This window comes from Acanthopagrus latus, chromosome 23 (genome assembly GCF_904848185.1).
Source record: "Acanthopagrus latus isolate v.2019 chromosome 23, fAcaLat1.1, whole genome shotgun sequence".
In the NCBI taxonomy this organism is placed as follows: domain Eukaryota; kingdom Metazoa; phylum Chordata; class Actinopteri; order Spariformes; family Sparidae; genus Acanthopagrus; species Acanthopagrus latus.
In genome coordinates this window covers 2,187,085-2,208,570 of record NC_051061.1, presented here as the reverse complement: position 1 = coordinate 2,208,570, position 21,486 = coordinate 2,187,085, and the positions used below count along the sequence as shown (strand labels likewise).

The 21,486-nt window shown below is 41.4% G+C and overlaps 1 protein-coding gene across 1 annotated transcript; it reads left to right on the top strand.

The window, feature by feature from the left end:
- The first annotated feature begins 279 nt into the window (after nt 1-279).
- Nucleotides 280-20,555, top strand: csnk1da (casein kinase 1, delta a). The gene is made up of 9 exons (XM_037088329.1): nt 280-842; nt 8,882-8,992; nt 10,934-11,082; nt 11,223-11,451; nt 11,537-11,707; nt 11,905-12,053; nt 13,017-13,185; nt 13,354-13,466; nt 17,681-20,555. Exons 1-9 carry the CDS (start codon nt 767-769, stop codon nt 17,729-17,731), a joined length of 1,218 nt encoding a protein of 405 aa, XP_036944224.1. The 5' UTR covers nt 280-766; the 3' UTR covers nt 17,732-20,555.
- The last annotated feature ends 931 nt before the right edge of the window (nt 20,556-21,486 follow it).

Sequence of the window (21,486 nt, the reverse complement as noted above, 5' to 3'; positions counted from 1 at the left end):
GAAAATGCAAACTGGATTATTAGATTTCCATTTTCACTCAAAAAACACTCACACATAGTAAGTGTGTACATTATAACTTTAATAAAGTCCCCCCTGGGCTTTTATATACAAGTATGTGGAAAAGTATGATGCAATTTTGCAAGTTTCAACATTATCATTTTTAATAAAGTCCCCTACGGGCTTCCATAATGGGGTCCTCAGATATGAAGTTCTTTCTTCTTCACAAACGGAACCCAGGCGTCTTATTGGTTCGCTTCCAGTGTCTCTGTTACCGTTATTGGTATGTGTTTGCAGCTCTCTACTGAAAAGCTCTCTGTCAGTGTCCTCCGTCATCGACCAGCAGGGAAGTGATGTCAGACACATTGAGCCGATCACTGAACGGGATCCTAACAGAGCAGAGACAGCAAGAGGAAGAGGAGCTGAGCCCTGATCATCACCTCCTTAAAATCCATCTTCATCCGTGGAGAATTAAAGCGTATCCTTCTCAAAAACGGCGAGAGCATAAAGTACACCCTTCAAGCTTTCCAACGAGCAGCGTATTGGCGCAGTATGTGGTTGTTAGTATTTTAAAACAAGTGGTGAAAGATTGTGAGAGCTGACTTCATCCGGAGACGACGTACAGAAGACAAAATTCATCGCTCGAAGAGGCTTTAATGCGCCGGATTACTAGCCTGTCCTGCTTTTAAACAGATTTAGGATTCAACCTGAACATTTTTGGATATTTTGGAGCTAGCGAGCCTGCTTGCTAGCCGACCACAGATTGATCATGGAGTTGAGAGTGGGAAACCGATATAGACTGGGGAGGAAAATTGGCAGTGGATCTTTTGGAGACATCTACCTGGGTAAGTGGAATAAAGAAAATAAACTCACTTCCTTTCTCCATTAGTTTCCATTTACATTCACCTGGTACACGGAGCTGTGAGAGTTGGCCAGTAGGTTGTCTATCTGGGGTTTCCATTTCGAGCTGAGCGTCCATCAGCTGTTCAGTGTTTCGTGTTAGCAACATTAGCTCCCAAGCTAGTCTGTGTAGCAAAGAAGCTAGTAGCAAAACGTCTGTTAGCTTGTATAAATGGGCAGTAAACTATGTAACGACATTTGTCCGATATAGCTACACGACCTGGGGACCATTTGGCCTGTCATAATGTGAAATGAATTTTAAAACGAACCGTGTTGACCACAGCAATGAAGACTGACGCCTGGAGTGAAGCTAAACCCTTTATCACCAACTGGCTAACCTGGCTAATCTCAGTTCACTGTCTGCCTTTACGCTCCTAACAGCAGTATAGTAATATCGGTTATAATGTAGTTGAACAGGCCAGAGACTTATATGTTAAGTCCCTGAATGACATGTAACCCTGCTGTCTGGTGCTGAATAGCCTCCTCTAAATACAGCAGGCCCGGTCAGTTTCCTCCTCTGTTCCTATTAAGAGATTAACCAGAAGGCCAGCTTCATCATTGCTTCTTGAATAGGACTGTTTGTCCTTTATACACTTTTTACATTAACTTGAATTTCTTCTGAAAGCCACCACATTGTAACAGTACAGCTGTTGTGTTAGTTTGGGTTCTTGAGATTTGGTCAAACAAGGCTTCCTGGCCTATTGGGTATCAGCTGAAGTGTCTTTGGCATGAAAATGGCTCATAAATCCTGCGACTTGAATGTCTGGAGTATTGCATTCATATATTGCTTTCATTTGTAAAGCACCAAGGGCCTTGGCCTATTGATTGGGTAGTTTTTGAAACAATCAATTGAACATATTGGCTCTCATGGAAAGTAAAGGTTGAAGACGTTGAAGGTTGAAGATGATTCACTAACCAAGCAGAGTGGATTTGCTGTTTTCATTTGTGGTTGGAAGTGAGAAGTTCGTAGAGATAGTAGGAAGTGCATCATTACTGACCTCTGAGCATCTAAAGGTACAAACATGGGGAAAATTTGGATAAAGGACAATGCAAGTATGCAAAACGTATTGAACACCAGGCACATCTTCCTGACATTGACTTCTGTCACCTACATTGTAATATATCCTCTGGTGGCCATGTTGGAGGTCCACATCTCTTGACAGCCTTGGCTGAGAACAGCTGATCACATTTCTAATCTTAAGACTTCGTCATCTGAACAACAATAGAGAGGAGACATTGTTAATTCATGAAGGGTTTGTACTGGCTGTCGACTGATCACCTCAACACAGGCATTTAATCAACCCAAAGAAGAAAAAAAACCTGCCTGGAAAGACTCACTCACAGTATAAGTATGAAACAGCGCAGATGAGGGCTCGGCCATATGGTCTTAAAACGATTACGCAATATGTGACACACACTGTGACTATCAACAACTACTTCTCCTATAAAGCTTCATAAATTCAACGACTAGGCAACAAAATCAAATCTTATATCGCAGGGATGATTATTAGTACGCTAACCACATACTGACACAGATATTTTCAATAAATGATCGTCAGTAATGTGTATATAATGGTTAAATGGGTAAGGACAAGCATTTTTGTTAATATTGTTGTTATTATTATATATCTGTGGTCAAAACATCACAACCCTGCTGAGGAAGAAATCACTAAAGCCTTTTCTTGTATACTATCAGGCATTCTTTGGTTTCAGTTAATTCTATGCTATTATAATGTGTTATAATCTTGACATGTACTGATCACATAACAAAGTGATGTAGAACAGGCTTTTCAAATTTTCACTACATTTAAATTGCTTCACTATTTGATGGTGGCGTCTAACATTACGAATCATTGTCCCACAGCAACAAAGCCGCACCAGTTGTGACAAAACTCATCTCGTGATCGGTTCGCTTTGTAGATAATGTTGTGAATGAGGGATGTATTCATTTCATAGCCGTCATTTTGTCAGATTGTTGTGCCTCTCATCCTGTGCCCTACAGTTCCACTGGATGAATTTGAAAATGGTCAGTAAACATGTTAAGCACAACTTATCCGTTATTGCCAGGGCTCAGCACATTTACTTTACTCTGTCAAACATTGTATTGCATACACAAGTTTTATGCTGTGATCTAACTTCAGTTCCCATAAAAGATGGGAAGATGGATGGCCTTTAAGGCAGTCTTCCTGGTTGGTGTTGTTTGTGAGATTCCAGTTTAACACTCACCAATATTTTTTTGCCGTAAGGGAAAAATGTACACTTTGAGAAATACAATAAATCTAAAAATATTTAAGATCTGGTCAGTGTGGGTAGTTAAGTAGTACAAAAGTAAATGGTTTACTTGGCTGATCTCTGCTCAGCAACCATTGTTTTGAGTACGATTGCACCCAAGCCAACCCTATGAGTCTTCCTATAAACTCAGAGTTTGATGCATTAGTTAGATGCAGTCTGTTTTCCATGACCTGTTGATTGGGCTGATTGCGAGAGCTGCCAGCAGCTTACGTGTTCACTTCTCTCCCTCCCTCCCCGAATGGCTGCTGACAAATGTGATGTAACATTGTTAATCAGCCCGAACAGTGTGTGGTTCTTTACCCGACTTACCCTTCTGTTCAAGTGTATTTTGTGTTCACAGTCAGCACTATTTTTACATTGAGCATACCAAAGAAGATAAGGAAAGAATGAAAATAAAAGTTTGACAGTGGACTGAACTAATACCTGATACTAGACATGCCTTTTATTTCACAGTATGTTGCACATTAATCCTTCCACACAGTGTGCGAACGTGTCAATAACGCTGACAACGCGTGAGCAGCCTGGTGTGCCGGGGATGTCTGGGTGGTGGTTCCTGTTTGTATTCGTGAGGCTGTTTGTTTTTGGCAGGACGAGGAGATGAGGTCAGCTCTTGGTTCGAAGCCTTGTTGACTATGTGCTGGATTGTCAACTGCTCAGAGCTGTGAGCTTTGAGAGGTTTGTCACGACAAAATAATCACTAATCCTTAAAGTGTGCATGAAGCTGTTTGTGGAGTGGATGAGTCGTGTTGTGTTCTTGTTATGTCATGTGGCTGGTGATCTGCATATTTGGTTCAAGTTGAAACAAGCAACAGCGATCTGGTTGCTGTGTTTGTCAGCGTACAAACTCGCTGGACTGGATTTTCTCACCACTGAATTTCTTTGGAACATCACTGTGTTTTAGCTCAGTGTGTTCAGTCTGAGTTTTGATAGGGACTGAGGTTGTGTTTACACAGTGTACATTCACACCACTCAAAAAAAAACACAGCCCCCTTGTTAGGGCTAGGTTTCTAGAATTGTAGGTAGCAATTTACTCAAGTACTGCACATAAGTACAAATTTGAGGTACTCGAGTATATCCATTTTTTTCAACTTTATACTTCCGCTCCACTATATTTATGTGATTACTGTATTTACTAGAAACACGGATATAGATTTTTAGGAAAAAGGCTGAATATCAGCCCTGATAACTAGGGATGTCCCAATCAGGTTTTTTTTTTACCCCGATCCCAGTCATTTGATATGTGGTAAATGCCGATACCAAGTCCCGATCCGATACCTTAACTTACATTTTCCTGGATAATACAGCTGCATTAAGAAGGAAGTACCTGCATCCAAGCTCTTCCTTAATAGGTTTTTTATTTTGTTGAAACAGGGCACACACTTCCATATGACTCTTTTTTTTATTCTGCATATGCATAACACTGGCCTACCACCTTCCATGCATTAGCAAGTGAGTCCATGATGCTGCGCTTTGACAGCAGACCCTTGTGTGTGTGCGACGCAGCCCACCCTTGGTATCATCCATTGCTTTTTTCATATTTCTTAAGTTCTCAGGTAGAATGATCTGGAAGCGTTTGTCTATTTCACACGCGTTCAGCATCTCATCGATTGCCTGTTTTACAAGCTCTGCTGTATGAGACCCACAAAACTAGTGCGCATACCTGCACGTAGTAACTCAAAAGTGGAGATAATGTAATGTAATGCCGGGGATTCAAAAACTCCAGATGACAATGAAAACCCTGATCCTCTACCACCGAGATGAGCTGGTTATCCAGAGCAATTAATTGAATTACCTTCTCTGTAATATTTTATTGTACCAAATGTATAGTATTAAATGCAGCTCTTTTTGTTACTCCCTCGTGAAATAGTCATATTGCAGATGTTACATGTCGCTACTGGACTGCTTTTGCTTTCTAATTTAAGTTATTTCCACACTGCAGACATTTTATCCACTTGTTTGCCAGAGTAAGGTTACAGGCACGTTTGCTTTCAGCTGGCCACAAATTGTGCTCTGACCTTTTGATCGATGTTCAAAATCGCTGATCCCTAACAGTAGATATATGCCCATATCGGCCCCCTATCCCGGTCCTGATCCTGCAGATACACACTTCATAAATTTACTTTTAGGGATGATTTTGTAAAATGGATCCAGATCTTATATACTTCACCTCTGCCAGTTGTAATTGCTAATAGGCTCAGGTCTAGTAATTTTAGTATGGATGAGGCACCAGGCAGGCTTGCCCCTTGAACCCACTGCTGGTTGCCTTGGCTATGGAGCCTCTAGCTGCAGGTATAAGTCAGGATGTCGGCATAACAGGAGTCACCTTAAAAGGCCAACAGGACAACATTTCTCTGCATGCCGACATCATTTTAACCTACCTCGACTCCACAAGACAATCAATTCCCAAATTGATAGTTAGTTAATAAATATGGCTCCTTGTCCGGATATAAAATACATTTTGGGTAATAAAGTCTCTCCATACTTAAAAGATCTGTGATGTGACTTCATCTCTAATAATAATGAACTTTGCAGAGATGTGAAGTCCAATGTCACCTTACTGTCTGTAGTTTGCAGCCACAGGCAGATTTTAATGCAGTGCAATATTTGGTCTGAGCCCATGCCAAGGAAATCAGTTAATAGACGCAATACAGCATTTCTTCATTTGTCTATTACCCGTTCGACTAGCACTTTGTAACAGAAACGTAGCTGTCATTGTAAACTGAAACTGCTCCGGCAGTGTATGCCATTAGGGAAGTTCCACTTACATAAGCAAAGCTAACAGTGAGGATGTTTTAGAGCTTAGAACAGCATTAACAGAACTTCAGACGTGCTTTGACTTGGTGCTGGTGGTGACTCAAGTGATGACACACTCAGCTGCTGACTTTCTGCTTTGTGGTATGATTGTGTAAAAATGTTTGGTGTTTATAGTGATTATGACGTCAGTGACTCTGAAACTTTTGTGTTGAGAAATCTTTTTGAAAAAGAATGTATTCCCTCATTCTGCAGTTGTACAGCAAGGTCTACATTCAATACACTAGAGTGTACATTTCAGAGTAACATCCCAGGAATGCTCCATTAAGACATCCTATGGTAACAGGCTGGGTTTGATGTGTCCTGAGCCACAGGCCAACAGCTCAGAGTACGCGTGTACTGCAAATTAGGCCATAATCTGTACAACATGTGTCATCCGGTTGCTCTCACCTCCCACAGCATGCTGCCATAGTATTTGAGAAGGGGGACAGTTAGCATTTTGTGACTGGTCTTACTTCCCTTACATCACAACATCCTTCTTACTGTGTTTCCTGTTTCAGACACTTCAGAATGACATAAATAAAAGATTTTAGTATATAAAACATTTGCCACTTAAGCCCCATGTACATTTGTCAGTGTTTAGTACCCAGATTCAAGGTTTAGATGATGAGACACTTTGATTAACTCCTAACAAGTTGGCAAGATCACAAATCAGATTTCAGTCTGTGTCTTCCTGGCTACATGTTAGTCAGGGTCGGCCCTCCGGCCCAGAAGAGGTAATGCAACTGAAGCTGTTTGCTAACTGCCAAAAATACAAGATGAATAACAACTTCTGCACTTTCTGCAGTTGAGTTAGATCAATAATCATTTAGCTCGCATCAGCTACCAACCTACCATAAGCTAAAACAGCCACAAGTATTTAAGAACTGTGAGCAAGACATGCAACTCCCAGCTGCACTCAGAACATGCAGTGGTTGAAGTGATCATGGATCATTTAAAAACTACAGCAGCTCAGTGAGTCTTCCGTCTGATATTATTTGTAGAAACTGCTGAAACAGTTTCCTGTGTTTGCCTTAATGATCTGCCTGAGATGCATGAAGAGCCTCAGTGTAAATGCTTTGCCTCTGTTACAATTTGATAACCTGTCTGGAGGAACGTGTCTGAACACGTTTCAGCTGCAGCACAGCCCAGGATAAAAACACACTTTCACCACATGTCCACACTTCATCACACATGACACACACATGCACATTCGCAACCCCTCCTCTTCTAAGAAGATCAGTGGGTGGTGGGGGACTGCATTCCCCACAAAAATCTGTCTGGGCAAATCACATTCCAATGATGCAACAAAGCAGGCAACATACTGAAAAGTGTTGTTAAGACTGGGGAAAGCCTTTGTTGTTGTTTTCACTGTTACAGATTAATTGGACTGATTCATTAAATCTCCTTGAGCACAAAAAAATTAACAAGTCAGCAAAAACAACTGTTAGTTTGAGTCTCGTGTGTTTCAAAGTGAGCATAGCCCCTCACCACACACCCACTAACTGTGCTAATTCTTTGACCGAACAACATCCTTTGAATACAATTATGAATCACTCACAGTAATTATAGGGAAGATAGTGAAATCAAATAAAGAGGAATACTACAAGTGAAATAGCCAACAAAGTTCCTTGATAAATAATTTCAACGAAACGTTCAATGTGAAATTGTCATCAACACAAACGCTAAAGTTAAACAGTAACTTTTCAACCAGACTGATTTGGATATGCAATTGGATGGTGAGCCAAAGGCAGATCAATGGCATTTAATTTAGTTGCTTAGCTGTTAGGCAGCTGACCTGCCCCGCGCCAGCTGGAGCCATTGTTTTCCTACATCGTCACAAAACGTGGCAGCAGCATCCTGCTTTTAATGCTACGCAGCCACGTCTTTAGCATTATTTAAACAGGTCTTTTGTGAAAGATGTTCAATTAATCAGCTATAAACTGAGTCGTGGCCCAGTTGTGTGCCTCACCCTGTTAAGTGCTGCTCAGCCCACCCAGATGACATCATACAGGGAAATCAATGATACTCCACTGGTGCTGCTTTTAGCCAATTCGATTAAATGCCGCCTGTATGCGACTGTGCAGTGTGTGTGTGTGAGAGTGAAATGAGATTACGTAACCTGGTGTCGAGTTGCTGTGTTTACTTGGAAACTGGAACCCTTAACCATATTTAGGAAGAGGGCAGCTGAAGCACTGGTTTGTTAGATCATACAGAGCAGCCACGGATAGAAAGTTCCTCAAATCTTCTCGAAGGAGTTACATTTAAACGTAACGATCCCTGTGAGAAACGTACACTAGACCTACAAGTAGATACATGAAAGACAAGCAGGGTACATGCAGTGCTTATTGTTGGCATCGCTTCCATTTTGGCTGGTTTTGCTGTGTTGACGAGCACTGATATGTCCAGCAGGCCTTCTCCACTTTAATCACCAACCCCATGAGTGATTTATATTTTATTCTGTCAGCAGCAGCTAAAGTACTCACTACTTACAGTGCATTCAGGAAGTATTCAGGACCCATCGTATTTTTCACAGTTTATGCTTCAGCCTAATGCTAAAATCATTTAAATTATTTTGTTCCCCCATCAATCTACAATCAATACACCATAATGCCTAAGCAGAAACATATTTTTAGAAATTTTTGCAAATTTATTAAAAAGAAAAAAACTAATGGACTGGAACGTAGTATAAAGACGTTTTTGGACTCTGACTTTATTTTCCTTTGACTTGACTCTGAACACTATGCTCCAGACCCGACACTGTTCATAGTTCAATGCCTTATTGAATATACTCTGTTAAACGTCTGGTAGATCAACCTACAATGCTACATTCTTTGACCAAAATAATGTGATGTATTTCCATGCAGCTAACCTCTCCATCTGTCTCTTTTTGTCTGTCTAGGTACTGATATCTCAGTTGGAGAGGAGGTAGCTATCAAGTTGGAATGTGTGAAGACCAAACACCCACAGCTCCACATAGAGAGCAAAATCTACAAGATGATGCAGGGTGGAGGTAATGTATAACCCTTAGCACACCATGCACACACACACCCCGCCATTCTACTCTTGTTTTCTTGAAGCATGAATGACTGAAACCAGTGTAGTGTAACGTCATGTGTCGTGTGTGCACTCAGTTTGTCATTGTACACCAGTTTAGACTCTCATTAAAATCCATGGATCTCGAAGAATAGCTAAATGCTACAGAGTAAGCACAACAGGGACGTCTTTGTGCGCGATGTTTCACTTGTGATCACCCGGATTGTTTTGGTGCCTGAGTTTAAAACACACAGTAATGATCTGCGTCTCATCCTGGTTGTTATCTGTTGTTTTTAATCCGTTGATGAGGACAAAAGATCACTTTAGGACAGGCATGCTGGAAGCATAAAAACATAACAGCTTCTCCTTTCGGCAGTCTAATCAGCAGGGGTTCCAAACACATCACGCACACGGACCATGGAGTGATACTCAAACACTGCCGCACAAACATGCAGCATTTTGCTGCACCATGTTATTTGGTTTGCATGTTCCCATAATCTGAGGGGATCAGTAGGATTTGCTTTATGGTGAACATGAATGTATGTACAAAATGTTCTGGCATATTTTTACATGTGGTCAATCTACCAACAAACTTGACGTTGTTCAAAGCATTCCAAAAAAAACACCCCACCGAAACACATTTCTTTGGATTTGAATGACACCAGTGTAGTGGGACTGGCACTGTGACACAAGAACTTCCCAATATGAGTTGACTCCATCCATTTTGTGCTCGGCTCTAAACCTGCCCACGAGTTTTAAGCTTGGGAGAAGAGGGAACGAACCTGAGTCACACAGAGTTGGCGTGAGCGAGGAGTTTACTGTCAGGTATTTTTAAATGTTCTGCCAGCTCAGTAGTCTGTACCACATGTTGAAAAAGACCAACAACTGCACTGCCGAGGTAGCCACTGAAACCACTGTGGCATGTGTCAGCTTAGTTTTCAGAGTAGTTTTCCTTCACTGGCTAATGGATACACTCTGACCTCAGTAAATCTGTTCAGTCTAGCCAAAAGTCAACTGAACTTAGCGTGTACAGTACAGGAGGACACAGTTTCTCTCTGCAAGAACTGTGCACACATGCAATAGTATTTTTGTTCCAGCACTAAGGATTTATTGGGGCACGGTGACTGACCCACACTGTAGGATGTATTTGCGTTTTGTATGTATATAAATAGCTAATGGTGTGTGTGTGTGTGTGTGTGTGTGTTGCATGGTGCTAGGTGCTGAGCAGCAGCATTTTGTTGCTGTCTGCCTGTAGAAGGAAATGCCAGATGGCCTCTTCGCCTCGGCAACGTCAGCCAATTACCTACTACTAAACCAGCTGGCTCCTGCCTTAACTCTCCTCTGTGTGTCAGGGCATGGACACCATGTACATGATCAGGCCTTTCAGATTGTAGCCATTTCTAACCCAGCATTACATTGACCTGTGCCAGACAGGTTTTAGAAAAGTTGTTTTTTAAAAAGAAATGAAAATAAGAGCTATGATTCTGACCAACAGTGACAAAAAAAAAGTTCAGAGGTATTTACAATAAAACGAAGGGAAATTATTTTCTGAGATTGGAGCAACTGCAGCCAGTTGTGTGCAAATGCAAATGTTTTTGCATTTTGTTTGACAAATGTCCATCACTTAGTCAGTCATAAATATTGTTGCCTAGTTCTTAATTTTCTTGAGATTGTCTATGCAGTTAATCGACTAATGGTTTGAGGTCACGTTTGCAAATTCTTCATGATAGTTGATGTGATGCAACTGTGACACCTGATTTGTTGTGATTTTATTAAAGTCTCTTTTTTTAACACTATGGGATTTTAGTAGTGAGCACTAAAGAGTCACTTAGACTTTGCTCAAAGTTAATAATTAACATGAATAAAAGAAACTAATGTAACCTTTCCCCTACTTTTTGATTCCCTCCTTTTTCCCCAGTGGGTATTCCAACGATAAAGTGGTGTGGGGCCGAGGGCGACTACAATGTGATGGTGATGGAGTTGTTGGGGCCCAGTCTGGAGGATCTGTTCAACTTCTGCTCTCGGAAGTTCAGCCTGAAGACAGTCCTGCTGCTGGCTGACCAGATGGTGAGAGCCAGAGAGGAAGAGAAACAGAGGGGAAGGGGCGGCTGTAGACTGGACGCACCAGCACATAGTGCAGGATTGATCCCAATGGTATCTAATAATCCAAATTGATTTACCCTCTCATACTCTCCTCCGCCCCTTAGATCAGCCGCATTGAATACATCCACTCCAAGAACTTCATCCACAGAGATGTGAAGCCAGACAATTTCCTGATGGGACTGGGCAAGAAGGGCAACCTGGTCTACATCATCGACTTCGGCCTGGCCAAGAAATACCGTGATGCCCGCACGCATCAGCACATCCCCTACCGCGAGAACAAGAACCTGACTGGCACAGCCCGCTACGCCTCCATAAACACACATCTGGGCATTGGTAAGACCACAGAATCCTGCCTGATGTTATGAATGGATTGACCCCCCTGGCTGCTGATCTGACATTGTCCTCTGTGTGTCTACAGAACAGTCCAGGCGGGACGACTTGGAGTCACTGGGGTACGTCCTCATGTATTTCAACCTGGGCTCTCTTCCCTGGCAAGGCCTCAAAGCCGCCACCAAGAGGCAGAAGTATGAGCGCATCAGTGAGAAGAAAATGTCCACTCCCATTGAAGTGCTCTGCAAAGGCTACCCATGTATGTTTCACCGCTCCCTCCCATCTTTTATTGGTTCTGTGTACGGTGCAACTCCGATCGTAATGTTTTACATACACTGCTTTTCATATCAACAAGGAAGTCTGTGTGATTGTATCATGTTTGTTGAACAATTTTCCATAAAGCTGCAGCACAGGCCCTGTGTGAGTGAACTTTCCCGTCTTCTTGGTTCTCCACAGCGGAGTTTGCCACCTACCTGAATTTCTGCCGCTCTCTGCGATTCGATGACAAGCCCGACTACTCGTACCTCCGCCAGCTCTTCAGGAACCTCTTCCACAGACAGGGCTTCTCTTACGACTATGTCTTCGACTGGAACATGCTCAAATTTGTAAGTTTTGTTGTCACATCGAGGGGATTTACTTCATTCTTTGTCATCTCCAAAGTCAGTCCCTGCTCCCATAGTCGATACAGTTGATAGGGCACATTCTGAAGTAGGCAAGGGACGATATGAAATTGAATGTTGTGATTATCCTGGCCAAAATAACTGCGATTCATGATATTATCCTAATTATCAGCAAGTACACTTAAAACCTTTGGCACAAACACAGACTGGAATCACCGTATCTTACATTTATACTAGACAAAAACAAAGGGCCTGTTTTTATATCACATATATGATACACATCTTTTTCAATGAACAAAAAAAAAAAAAATCAAGACTGCATTATACAGCTGTGTGTTATTGAGCTGGACAGTCTTTTCTGTCTCTCGTGAGGCAACAAGATTATTGCTATCCAAGATAAAATCTTATATTTTCCCTTCCTTATTCAGAAACCTTTATCAGTGCAGGCTGTCATCTACAAACCCACATGCTTTTAAGGTTGAACTTGACTCCAGTCAAAATTACCAAGAGCTGGAGGACTCATACTTTACAACCGAAACAACAGGATTCTTGTGTGACAACATGATCTCAACTCAAAGGTCTACTTACAACAAATACAGTAATGCTTACTTGCTTACTAGATCTAATATCTATAAGAGCTATACATTTCACAAGATCTGTACATAGAAGCACACTACACTTTTTGTACAAGGTTGACTGCCCTATTACAAACACAAATGTTATAAAATGTTTCATTAAAAAAAAAGTTTTATGTCAAATGATATGCGTCCCAAAAAGACCATTTGGCTGTTTTCTGTGGGCCTTCACGTCTCCAAAAACATGAGTCAATTTTCATGCACACATTATTTTAAAAATCAACCCAAATATCTGCACTCTAAATCAACCCTCTCTGTGTGGATTTGCCAGAGAAAAAAATAAAAAGTGTGTGTGTGTGTGTCTGCTTGTCAGGGTGCCAACAGAGCCGTGGAGGATGCAGAGAGGGAGCGTCGGGAGCGGGAGGAGAGGCTGAGACACAGCAGGAACCCAGGGGCCAGGGGCATGGCCTCAGCCTCAGGAAGAGCCAGGGCAGCTCAGGACGTGGCGGCCCCCTCACCACTCAACCCCGCCGCACACACAGGTCAGCACGCACTCACACACACACTTCTAAAATGAATAGAGAAGCTGAAATCAACCAATTGGAAAGTCATAAGTTTTTTTTGCTGGTATTGAATTCGGCTTATGACTCTCTCAGCTTTACCATCCATTGACTTCATCATTTGACTTTGTGTACCTTTCCATCTTTCAGGTTTAGAGAAGGAGAGGAAGGTGAGCATGCGTCTTCATCGTGGGGCACCTGTCAACATCTCCTCCTCAGACCTGACGGGGCGCCAGGATACGTCTCGCATGTCCACCTCACAGGTAACACACGCACAAAGACACAAGCTGTGTTAACTTATGTAATGTCTAGGGGAGTAACAATTCACAGATATTAATCAGAAATAAGTCTAAAATTTAAGATTCTACTACACTGATACATGGACATCTGGATTCAGTCTAAATATTCTTGAGCTGGTCGATGGCCTGATAAAGTTATGAATCGTTTGAGTGAAGCTGCTATGCTGCTACTTCCTCACAGTGTCTTCCAACTGTCTTAAAAGTTCAAAGGTCAGTGCTTGATGTGCCACAAAAAGGGTTAATGGGGCATTAACCAGGTGAGAACAAAGCAACATGTTCAACAATGGCGACAAGATTTACCGTCAAATCTAAAATCAGAAGTTTGGAAGAGATTTGGATTTTAAACGGAGGACATAAAGTTGGTTAAAAAGCAAGTTGGCCGTAAGCTCTGTAGAACTGTATTTAAGTAAAATAGCAGCACAACAAATTACTGTTCACCTGGTGAGACGACATGGTGAAACCTATACAAACAACAAGGATGCTAGTAAAGCTAACACTCGCAAGAACACAACAAGACAAAGACACAGGGATTCAACATATTTTTCAGCAACAATTCAGCCACAACTCTGCGGGGTCTAAGGTCATCACGGCATCTATAGCACGTTTTATTGCTAAGGACTTATGACCTGTCTGCTTTTGGATGTGCTGCTGTCATTAGCTGTATTCTGTGACTGCTGGTAGTACCACACACTGTTAACTGTCATCGTCTATTGACATTTTGTACTGAGCTGTACCATACTGCACACTGTTGACTGTCTACTGACAGTTCATGCACAGTGCACACTGATAAATAAATCCCACTTTTGAGTTGGTTATCAGTAGTAAACATTGTTCTGATTGGTAATCAATGGTGTGATTCCATACAGTGATTATTACCAGGAAGCAGGTGGTAGATAGTCAGAGACATCCAGTTCCAAATCCAGAGGCCCTGCTCATGGAGATCCAGAAACAGGATAGTTGTTCAGATCCTGAATAAGAAACAGGTGTGTTTTTATACACTGAGGTGTATGCAGATAAACAGACATAATAGTGAGAAAAATACGTAGGATTCCCCGGTTGTCGCTGGCCTAATGCAGTATCTATTTGAAGGTAAGCAATGCCACTTTTACGAAATTGTCTTCCCCTAATTTATAATAGCAATTGAAGGGCTCCATGAAACAAATAATTGTATTGGATTGTATCGTACCGAAACTGGATCGAATCACATCAAATCTTTAGATTATAGAAAGAAACCTCCCTGAATCATATCGTAGCCCATATATCTAGATACATGCATATATATACTAGATACAGATCAATGGAAAGATGCCCACCGCTCATAAGTCCTTAATTAGGTCTGATGTACCAAACTACGTATGAGCTGTAGGGTGGGAGAAGGTGTACAGTAACTGGAAAAAGAACAAAGGGAGGACTTTGCATTTTAAATATCATGAAATATATTATCCAATCAATTGTGCGTCAGTACATACAGTTCTGCGTCAGGACAAAGCACTTCCCTTTTCCAAATGTTAGTTTGTTCCCTTTTTTGCATTTACCATTGAAAACGTATTTTGCACGTGAATCAACCGATTACCAATTAACAGCTATAGCTTTGTAACAGCGAGCTTAGTGAGACAGACTAATGAGAACAGTTGAGGTATGAGGGTGAGTCAGTGTTTGTCTTCTTTTGGATGTAGTTAAAGAGCATCTCCTACCATCCTGCTGGTAGTGTGGGTCTGAGCAGAGCAGCTGAGCTCCTCCCAGCAGCTCTGAGGACTTCATGTCCTTTGTTCTTTTCTTTAGAACAGACCTAGTGCTCCCCCTAGAGGCCAGAGAGTGAATCAGCCAAAGTGTAAACTGAGTGTTTACTGCAACCAATGGCAGAAAAACTTGAGGTGCACGACATTGACTTAAAGTCTCGTTGTTTGATGTGTGATCATGTCCTTTCAGTTGGTGTCAGCCGGAAACCATAATGGGCCTTTTGTTGTTCTTACAATTATGAGTCATATTCAGATGGATGATTTAGTTTCTCTGTGCTGATGTGGAATTTAAATCCCAGCACTTTTTTTTTATTCCTCTTAACTGAGCAGTGTTTGTGGTGTTTTGTGTGGTGTAAAATACCTGATTAAAGGGCTCAACCTACTGAGACGATATTTATTTTCTGAACAGAATCTGCCAAATGGAATGCTTTCAACCCACTTTTAATAATGATATTTTCACTTGAAACCTCACAGTTTAAAGACAGTTTAACTCTGAATCATTTTGAAGATTTTGATGCCTTAATAAAAGACTTTCTGGCATTTTGATAGTTTAACATTATAGTGACATTATAGTTTTATATAGGTTTTTTTTTTATAGTTTTATTTTTATAGTTTTTAATAGTTCAACATTATAGTAAAACAGGAACCCCAGTGAAATACTTGCCTGAACACGCCCTCCACTCATGTGATACACACACTCAAACCCAGGCTCAGCCCTGTGTCTGCAGTTACATAACATGAATTTATGAGTGTGGTGTTCAAACCAAACTCAAGTATTTTTCCAGTCTGTCCTTGAGGCTCAAGTCCAAGTCATGTGACCCGAGTCCACACCCCTGGTTGATACTGTAAGAGACTGATGGTGCAAATAATTTCACTCAAAGCAGCACAGCTAAAGGGGAATAATGTGTTTTGGGTTTTTTTTATCTCCATGTTTAGTTGTGTAAATGATTCATATTTAGTCAGGCTAATAGATCAACTCAGCTGACAGCCAAGCCCTTTTGAGCAACTCTATCAAAGTTGCATCCACTTAAAGTGCTTGTTGTGACCACTGGCAGGCTGAGGTTGTTACTGTGCCAGAGTACGTTTGAGAAAATGACAGAGACCTTTTTCTTGACTGATGAGATCATTATTTCTACCAGAAACACAAGTCTCATTCAAGGAAAAGCTGCTCTGAAATCTTGCGAGGCGAGGAGTTGCAGTCATCGCCTCATCTAGGTTGTCAACATCAGTTCAATTAGGGATGCACCAACCCACATTTTTTCACTTCTGATCCGATATCTGCTGATACTGATACCATTCCGATACCAGAGCTCTGTTTGCTTTAATATTATTATCATCATTATTGTTGTTTTTATATGAGGCTTAAGCAAACTTCTCTCTACAGGTAAATATGACATAAGGCAGACATCTGAAGTCCAAGTAGCTGTAGCAAAGCTCAGAGCTGGAACCCCTTTTAACTTCTCAGCTAACTTGGTTGACACTCGTATCTCCTGGATGGTAAACTATACTGCGGCTGCAAGTGTTTAATCGGGCTGTGAAATCCCGCGTTTTCCACCACTGACAGCGGTTGGTCATCGAGTACGATGAAGTCGAGCAACTTCTTGGTAATCCCTTTAGCTTTCACGTTGTCTGTTGGGAGTTTACCTTCCTATTGGAATGACTCCAGGAGTGATTCCTGACAGCTCCTTTCGTCTTTCTGCCCCCTGGCAAAAAATTCCTTGTGCTCTTTCACGTGGTGCTTTTTTTTAAAATGTTTAATTGCGATAGTGGTGTTGTACATCGCCAGGGAGCTTCAGCCTCTCTGAAGAACGGCTTTGCAAACATTGCATTTTGTCGTCTTGCTTTGCAGTGTTTCCAGTGTAGAATATTTCCACACTGTACATGTTGGCTAGCCACAGGGCTGCTCAATGCTAGCCTGCAACTGGAATGGATTTCCTGAACAGGGGTGTGTCTCATAACTGGATCTGATCAGCCCCATCCCAAAATTCAATACTCAGTTATGACTTTGGAAATGCATTTTTGCTGGTAGGTCCTCCATGTAATCTCCAAACTCCTCTCTCCAACTGTCATGTTCCTGCAACAGATCACCCTTACAAGATTTCAGAGTTTCGCTTCTTCTTGAACGCTACTTGTTTCAAACAAAGGATCTTGTTATTTAAGGTTTTTCTGTATGAATTGTTTCTTCAGTGATATCAGACACAGCCTCAGCCTGTCAGTGGTTAAAATAAGCACTTTACAGTAGACACAACTTTATGACGTGACCTGGCAGCCAGCCTGGCTGGTGCACTGTGAATCATTTACACACCAAAAGCATTTACTGTAAATGTTTGATCTTAAATATTTCCCCTTATTAAGTTAATGTGCTCTTTGCTGTCAGATATTATACATGACGCTAATGATGTCGTCTTCTTGTTTCTGTCTTTCTTGGATAATCTGCAGGCTCTGTCCCGGGTCACACCTAGCGGCCTCCAGTCTGCAGCACCACGGTGAAACTCTACCACCCACCTGTGCACCATGGAGGCCTCAACATGCACCACCTGCAACATATACACACACACACACGCACACACACTCACACACATATGCATGCACAAACACACACATGCGACTCTTAATTGACACAGAGGACTACCAACCATTGCACAAGAGTCTGGCTGCACTCTTGTTCACTCGACAGAGGAAGAAGTGCACCACCAAGAGTGTGTGTGTTTGTGTGTGAGAGAGATGGCAGGTGGAGTAAAGTCTGGTTGTCTTCACCACCTTGGCAAAGTAGCAGCCTCAGCCTCCCTTCTTGTCACAAGGAAGATGTGGAAACACTCCCTTCCTCCTCCTTACTGTTGATGAAGCCATGGATTCACATTTCTCTGGCATATTATTTTTTTTTTTTTTGTAATTAACTTTGATTTTACTTTTTGTTCTTTTAGCATTAAAACATCGATTACACCAGCTCCACTGGTCAGACTTCTCAAGGGTTTGGAAATAGAGAATGACAAGTCTGTTAGCTGTTGAAAGTAGTGTGCAGGACTTTTTTTTAATTATGGAAGCAGGAAGACACGCGATCCATCTTGGCAGTGTGAAAGGACAGTGCCTAAACTCTGTTTTGTGTCCTGAGAGGGTCCTTAAATCCCTTTTTGTAGGTGTTTTAGGTTAAATGTAAAATAGGTAGGGGGATTACCCCCTTGTTTTAAAAATGGGACAAGGGGTTTTGATGTTCTATTTTTAAAGGTGATCCCATAGTATGAGTTTGGGTTCCCTTTCTTCTTTTCCTTTCTATTGGTCCTCCTCAGGTGTGTGAACCAGGACGTACATCCAAAAACACGCAGCACATTCTCTTTCTGTCTTCAGGTTGTGACTGCAGTGTGCTGCTTGGGAAAGCTGTGAATGAAACAGGAGGTCGATCTGTCCACATTGAATGGATGAGTTTTGTTTTTTTTTTTCTCGTTTTTTTTGTTGTTGTTTTTTTAACCCGGTGCATAGTGATGTGGTTTTGTGTGTGTGTTTGTGTGGTTCTGTCGTAGGCCTATGCAGGCTCAAATGGGTGGGGTCGAACATCGTTTAGGTTTTTATCTCCTTTGTCTCCCAAACCTCACTCCAGACCATTCAAGCGTCTGCTTCCAGTTTGGGCCAATATAAAGTTTGCTTTTTTCCAAGCGTACCTTTGGCCATTTTCTATTTAGACCTTGAATGCTCATTTACTGTCTTACACTTGTAACTCGCCTAGGATGTGCCGCTCCAGCACTATCCCAGTAGGTAACGCAATGAAAATCAACCTTACAGGTGCTTACGCAATGTCCTGTCAAATGTAATGAAACCACTCAGAGTTGCGTTTTCCCCATCTGACAAAGTTAAACTCTACAATGGACTCTTAATAATGGTTATATTTGTCCATTTGCAGGATTATATTTGAGCAATGCATCCCTGTTAGCAAGACAAACGGCACAGTACACTGTTACTTCCAACTTCAGCACATTGTAGTTCATAAAATACTGAGAATGTGCCATGACACAACTTTTTGGTACATGATTGTTAACAATTAAACTATGAACTTTAGTAAAGCCAGTCAGTTTAGATGAGATGTCTTGGCTGTCTGAAACTCAAATGTATTTTATATTTACACAGCGTAGAGCTGGGTGATGTTCACAGTGTGATATGTTGATGGATGATGACAGTAGCACTGTTAACAGGCCCAGCCCTAATCAGTTGAGGAGATTATTACTAAGCTTGTCAGAGTAGTTGTAGACCGTCATCTGTTGCTCTGGAAAACCTTAAAGAAAATGTTTTGATTTGCGTCTTTGGAAATGTAGGATCCAGCGTTTCTGGAGCTCCCCTTCTGAAAACAGAGGATCCAGTCTAAGCCTCTGTTGCCTACAGTTTGACCACTGATCTTTGACATTTTTAAACGACAGGACATCCAAACATCAGCAGACTAACCAGTTTAGGACATTACCATCAGGTATTCAGGTGAGCGTTGTGAGAGTCCAGATAGAAAATGGACCGGTGTGCTTTTAACATCAGGATTTAATGCAAGTGAGGAGGTTTTGGAGAGCTCTGGATGGAGCGTGCTCCTAAGACACAAGATCTCAGCTGAGTCCCAACAGGACGGTACTGGAGCTGCTCACTCAGCGTGGCTTTCAGCGAGGAGACTGGGTCCGAGCAGTCGGCCCAGCTGACTGATGAATCCTGCAGATTTTGAACTAGAAAATTGTCTATGTGGTAGACTGGTTATGAGGTATTGTAGGCCATATTCTGTAGATAAAGAGGGGTAGGGGTTGTAGTGGTAATTTGTACATGTCTGTTCTGTTGTTGTGTATAGGATGTGCCTGCTCTGTCTGCCACATGCGCAGGAGCCGCTGTACGGTTTCGGGTGATGAAGACAGTGTATGAAGGGACTGGAATTGCCTCACTTCATTAGACTTCCTGCTAAGACAGTTGTTTGGTTTTTTTTGTTTTGTTTTTTTTAATGAAATAAACTTCACCTGTGGGCTTGAAAAATACAAAAAAAAAAAAGTGATGGATTAACTTGTTTGTCTCACTGATGATGGCTATGATAAATGCAAGTACACTTTACATGGGAGAATAGTTTCAGTGTGTCACGTCTGCTTTTCTCAGTTATTTCTTGTTTTGTCACCTCTTGTCAGGTTTGGCTTTTAACTGCAGTGGAGATGCTCGCTCATGTCCCACAATGCATCTCTTACTGTGGATTCATGGGAAGTCTGTCTTTTCCACTCCTACCTTAAGACTATTGCTCCTCATTTGTAATGCCACTGTATTTGTGTATTTTAAAATTGTGTAAATAAATTAATAAGTACTTGTATCTGTCGGGTTTTTTTTTTTTTTTATTGACTGGATGGGCTGAAGTAACAGATATTGTTAGTTTGAATTAGCACATTATGTTTTTGAGATTTGCTAGAAATCCTGTTGGGACCATGAATATCCATACCTGAACTGATGATACCATTCTTTGGACCTGGACCTGTGTACGGTGTTGTACTAGTAAGAGTAAATGTTACATACATTTACAATGCGCCCCTTGGGCTTTGCAGCAGCAGTCTGTAAAGTAATTATGAATCATACATGTTAGTAAAAGTACAATATTTTCTTCCAAAATGTATTGAAGTGCAATAATAAAGTAGCAGTAGCAGGTTCAAATGCCTTAATTTTACTTATGTACAGTACTTGAGTGAACGTGCCATATTCTCATTGTTATGCTCAGAGTTGAGAAGGAAGGGGTGAAAATGACAAGTCAATCTAAATCTCTCTTACCGGGTCAAATTCTGACATATCCAGGTTGGCTAAGTCATGACATTTAAACTATTTTGAATGGCAGAGTTTGATGTGGGAGAGACATCTGCTAGATGAGTGCATATGCAGCTATTTGCTCACATATTCACCATAACAACTTACATTATTCTAATAGATGATTATATGTTTGTTTTGTGTTTTGAATTTAATGTTCTACTGCCACAGAAGTTAACAAAGAATTTAATGCAGATTTGAAGCAGATAAAGGTGTTAGTGGTTTGATGTACTATCAGTACTTCAGGGATTAAAGGATTAAATTATTTTATGTTTAAAAAAATAAATAAATAAAAAATTCTTTGGTATGTATTCAAAATCAAGGCCCTGGTTAACACACATTTAATAGTTAATAGCGACCACCCGATACAATCAAGTTTTGGGATGGCTAGTGCTGGAATAAAACTGCTCATTTCAGACATCATGACACAATCTGGCCTCTGAGTGGCG

Bases quoted from the DNA above. Each gene is read 5' to 3' on its own strand.
- csnk1da (XM_037088329.1), top strand. From the start codon at position 767: ATGGAGTTGAGAGTGGGAAACCGATATAGACTGGGGAGGAAAATTGGC. The intron at 8,993-10,933 runs GTAATGTATAAC...CTTTTTCCCCAG, and splicing joins CAAGATGATGCAGGGTGGAG to TGGGTATTCCAACGATAAAG. The intron at 12,054-13,016 runs GTAAGTTTTGTT...TCTGCTTGTCAG, and splicing joins ACTGGAACATGCTCAAATTT to GGTGCCAACAGAGCCGTGGA.